Genomic DNA, 4807 nt, shown 5'->3' with positions numbered 1-4807 from the left:
ATGATCATTCAGTGCTTAAAGCACCGCCTCTGGCGGTCATCCGGGATTCATAGAACCGTAGTTACAGCAGTAACTTTCGTTATGTTTAATTTAAAACACAAAGAAGAGTAACGCGCTAGCTCAGGCTAATTTAGCATGACCCTTGAAGAACAAGAGTCGGAAAGTGAAACAATGTGCCTCATTTGACTGGGTTCGATAAGGAAAAAACTGCGCTGTTCTGAAGCAAAGAAGGCAGAGCTGTATCTGCTGTCAGTATGCAACAGTGTTCACCTGATGAGCAGCTGCGCTCCAGGACACTAAATAAAATGACAAGGATTTTGATGCTTACAGATTGTTAAGAAAACCACATCAAAAAGATAAAACAAACTAGAAAAATTTGCATTTCGTGCGAAAATGCACTGTGAATGCAGATAGCTGAATGATTATCAAAAGATGCAGAAGATCTTTGAAGAAGAGAAAAAATAGCTGAAAAGCATTGAAGAAGTTGAAGAAGTTGAAAAAGTTGAAGAATTTGAAAGAGTTGAAGAATTTGAACATGAAAGAACAATAGCTGAATGATTAGAAGAAGAAAAAACTGAGGGAAAGGCACCAATCATTTCCTAACTCATTCTAAACACTGAATCGTTTAACAAAGCAGAAGTAGAATTTCAAACTTGAATATACTGTATGTGGGCCTGCATTTCTAGGGAGTATAAGGGGTTTCGCCACCATTGAAAAGCATTGGATGTTTGACACCTCCTAACTTGGAGATGCTTTACGTGACGAGGCCCAAACTTATTGTGGAGCATTCTGTATAAAGGAGGTACAGACTCTGTAAAGCAGAAGTTTGTCCGAGCTTCCTAGAGCTACTTCCAATTAGCAACATGCTAACCATTAGCCGCTAACATGGTTGTGCTCAGGATCACCGGGTGATTGTACTCTGTCAGTTTGGTCCAAATCCTGTACTGGGAAGTGCCTCAAATAGGGGTGCCAATACTTAATGTCGCCAAACGTCACCAAAGTTCATGGGTCAGATTGGCCTCCTTTAGCAACTCAGCCTCACCACATCTGGGCCCAGAACTCAATATTTGACCAAAATGTTCAGTAGCGCCATTTCCCACAGGTGGGTGGTGCTGTATTGGCTAAGTATATTGGTTTAAAACCCTTGCAGGGCAGCCTAAAGCTCACTTGTCTCATTAAGCCATAAAAAAGAAATTAAAAAAAGTTCAGTTGTTTTATAAAAGATGTGAAAGTCAGGAAATTGTCTATATACCAAACTGTGAAAGATTGTGGTTCTCTATTTCAAAAAGCACTTTGGATTTTAAAATAGAAAAACGTTCTATTTTTATGTTATTTTTTGTGGATGCATAAACATTTTATTTCAGTGTTAAATACTGTTTGAAGTAACGGATTGTAATTACAAATGTGTCCGGACCTTTACTGGTTGTTGATTTTCTTTATTCGGACCCCGCTGATTTTTAATTCGTGACCCCTGTTCTAGAGAGTCATCCATGTCCATATGAACATACGCACCTCTTGCTTTACCAGTGAGCAATGGAATGAGACGAAAAGTCCAATCTTGTTTAGGCCACCGGCAAGCCAGAGCAATGCGCTCAAAAGTTGTCAGGAAGTGTTCAACATCATCATTATCGGTCAACTTCTCCAGTCTGGGTTCATGAAAATGAGACTGACCTGGTTGAGCATACATTTGCCAGTTACTGGGGCCAGCAGAGGGAGGATCATGTAATTCTATGTGCTCTTCTGGTGGTCCAGACGTAGTCAACTGAGGCTCAGAGATGGGGGAGGTGCGAGCTTGAACTTCCACCTGTAACATCTGAAACTGATGCTGCAGAGCTCTAAAACGTTGTTCTTGGCGAGAAGAGTCTTCCCTCCTTCTTGCTTCCTGGGCCTCCTGCTGACCCATATGAGAACGAAGAATGGAGATCAGTTCTGACATTGTCGGCTCCTTACCTTGGCCCTCAGTGCTATCCACCCCTCCAGAGGCTCCATTTTCCTCTCCTCCATTTTGTCCATCTGCTCCAACTGGTTGGTTTTGACCATCTCCTTTTGCTCCTTTGCCACTCCTTCCAGTTTTATGCATGGCTCAAAAAAAAAAAAAAAAAAAAATCCTGTGCCTTCAACTGCTTGATCCCACTCCTGACACCACTGTGATGGACCGAGCAGCAAGGACAGTCAGGCACTGGTATATTTTCAAAACAGGGTGGTTTTCTCCTCAATGTTGGCTTGGTTGGCTTTTTTGTAATTACAGTTGATGGGGAAAATGGTACGTGATTCTTGTCCCGCAAACCGTTTAGAATTAATATCTGCATAGATTTTAATTTCATATTTTTCTTTGTACCACCAGAAACTTTCTAGACTTTTTTATTTTTTTAAATAAACACTCCTGTCCAACTCTCTTGTCAAAAAGACAAGGCCATTTTTATGTTGTGTACTCCTTCACTAATCCTAGGTGGAAAGTATGTCCCCCGTGCTGTGCTGGTGGACTTGGAGCCAGGCACTATGGACTCTGTGAGGTCTGGTCCGTTTGGGCAGGTGTTTAGACCTGACAATTTTGGTTTTGGTGAGTATATTACTGTAAGCATTTTATTTTGAATCACAATATAGGGTGGCTACACAAAACTGAAACATTAATGCAACTATGAATTCCTCAACTTTTCCCAAATACAAAGTTTCAACCAGTTAGGCTGATAGGCCATGCTGGATAAAACCTTTAAATTAACGTGCAGACATGCTGTTGATTTACACATACAACCCACCAGTAGACCACAACTAAGGGCTACTATAACCATTACATTTGTTTGAAAGAACATATCCCAAATTACGAAATGTGGAAAACGGATGCAAATCTGTAATCAATGTCATTAACTAAAACTACTAGTCATGGAAGCCCCTTAAACCGTCTTCTCAATGAACTCTTTCTGATTTGTTGTAAAGTAAGCTGACTTTTCTTTTTGGTATTTTGTGTAACAGGCCAGAGTGGTGCTGGTAACAACTGGGCTAAAGGCCACTACACCGAAGGAGCTGAGCTAGTGGACTCGGTTCTGGATGTGGTGAGAAAGGAGGCTGAGAGCTGCGACTGCCTGCAGGGATTCCAGCTCACCCATTCCCTCGGAGGAGGCACAGGCTCCGGCATGGGCACGCTCCTGATCAGCAAGATCCGAGAGGAGTACCCAGACCGCATCATGAACACTTTTAGCGTTGTGCCTTCACCTAAGGTTTATATCATGCATTCAAATATGTTCAGATATAATGTTGGGCCTAATAGCTGCTTCCTCCTAATGTTAAAGTAGGTTCCATAGTCATGGTTTCCTTTGTTTTCCCCCTAACAGGTGTTAGGCTTCACTGTGGTGGAGCCCTATAATGCCACCCTCTCTGTCCACCAGCTGGTCGAGAACACCGACGAGACCTTCTGCATTGACAACAAGGCTCTGTACGACATCTGCTTCCGTACATTAAAGCTGACCACACCCACCTACGGTGATCTAAACCACCTGGTCTCAGCCACCATGAGCGGCGTAACCACCTGTTTGCGCTTCCCTGGTCAGCTCAACGCCGATCTGAGGAAACTGGCCGTCAACATGGTGCCATTCCCCAGATTGCACTTCTTCATGCCAGGCTTTGCCCCACTGACGAGCCGAGGCAGCCAGCAGTACAGGTAGAGGCGGCTCTCAAATCCACCTTTTTGATCTTGTTAACACGTGCTGAAAAAAAATCCTAATTTCATCTGAATGTCTGTCTTTTCAAGGGCTCTGACAGTTCCTGAACTCACCATGCAGATGTTTGATGCCAAAAACATGATGGCAGCTTGTGATCCACGCCACGGGCGCTACCTCACAGTAGCTGCCATCTTCCGAGGCCGGATGTCAATGAAAGAAGTGGACGAGCAGATGCTGAACGTGCAGAACAAGAACAGCAGCCACTTCGTCGAGTGGATCCCGAACAACGTGAAGACGGCAGTCTGTGACATCCCACCGCGTGGCCTCAAGATGGCCGCCACTTTCATTGGAAACAGCGCAGCCATTCAGGAGCTGTTCAAGCGCATCTCTGAGCAGTTCACCGCCATGTTCCGCCGCAACGCTTTTCTCCACTGGTGAGCAGAGCACAGCGAGCCACGTCGGTGTGCTGGGGCGTTGTGTAGATCCTAAAGTTGTGTTGTCACAGGTACACCGGTGAGGGCATGGACGAGATGGAGTTCACCGAGGCTGAGAGCAACATGAACGACCTGGTGTCCGAGTACCAGCAGTATCAGGAGGCCACCGCAGAAGAAGAGGGAGAGTTTGAAGAAGAGGGTGACGAAGACATGGCCTAAGCAGCGTCTTTGTTTAGGCGTAGCCAATAAGCAGATGTCGGCTTTTCTTGCTTTAATCCAAGCTTCAAAACACTGACAAGTGTAATGGATAGCGACAGTTCTACTGGTTTTGAAAGGTTTTTCTCAGGCTTTGTTGAAAACATGTTAAATATTAAAACTGACACTTGGAGCAGCTTGAATGTTTTGCTTTATAGGAGTTTTTACCTACGAGGTTTTTCTTTGGTTCCTACATCATTTTAAAATGATCCTTGTAGTTGAGGCTGCTTCCACAGGTCATTGCTTTGTTCAAGTCCTTTTTGTGTTTATATTATTATAGTTTCTTAATTTTTCAGTAGGACTGGAAAAAAGATTAGAAATTTTTTTTTCTAAAAGTTGTAACTCCAGTCCGGCTTACATTGACCGTTCTCTTCCTTTAAAGCTACTACCGTGGTCACTTTTTTCTTTTACTGTGACAAGTTGGTCCATCTTGAGATTTAGTAAGTTTCTGTCTCAGACAGT

At 43.6% G+C, this 4807-nt stretch overlaps 1 protein-coding gene across 1 annotated transcript; it reads left to right on the top strand.

Annotated features, from left to right (window-relative positions):
- The first annotated feature begins 2423 nt into the window (after positions 1-2423).
- Positions 2424-4577, top strand: LOC118565722 (tubulin beta chain-like). The gene is made up of 5 exons (XM_036146546.1): positions 2424-2560; positions 2971-3215; positions 3330-3655; positions 3746-4090; positions 4162-4577. The coding sequence occupies exons 1-5, from the start codon at positions 2500-2502 to the stop codon at positions 4307-4309; spliced, it is 1125 nt and encodes a 374-aa protein (XP_036002439.1). The 5' UTR covers positions 2424-2499; the 3' UTR covers positions 4310-4577.
- The last annotated feature ends 230 nt before the right edge of the window (positions 4578-4807 follow it).

The sequence above is a fragment of the Fundulus heteroclitus genome, chromosome 2 (assembly GCF_011125445.2).
Source record: "Fundulus heteroclitus isolate FHET01 chromosome 2, MU-UCD_Fhet_4.1, whole genome shotgun sequence".
Classification (NCBI taxonomy): domain Eukaryota; kingdom Metazoa; phylum Chordata; class Actinopteri; order Cyprinodontiformes; family Fundulidae; genus Fundulus; species Fundulus heteroclitus.
The sequence above is the reverse complement of the archived record's forward strand: the minus strand, read 5'-3'. Positions and strand labels throughout refer to the sequence as shown.

Coding starts and splice junctions, on each gene's coding strand:
- LOC118565722 (XM_036146546.1), top strand. CDS start 2,500: ATGGACTCTGTGAGGTCTGGTCCGTTTGGGCAGGTGTTTAGACCTGAC. Junction 3,216..3,329: donor GCGTTGTGCCTTCACCTAAG/GTTTATATCATG, acceptor TCCCCCTAACAG/GTGTTAGGCTTCACTGTGGT. Junction 3,656..3,745: donor CGAGGCAGCCAGCAGTACAG/GTAGAGGCGGCT, acceptor TGTCTTTTCAAG/GGCTCTGACAGTTCCTGAAC.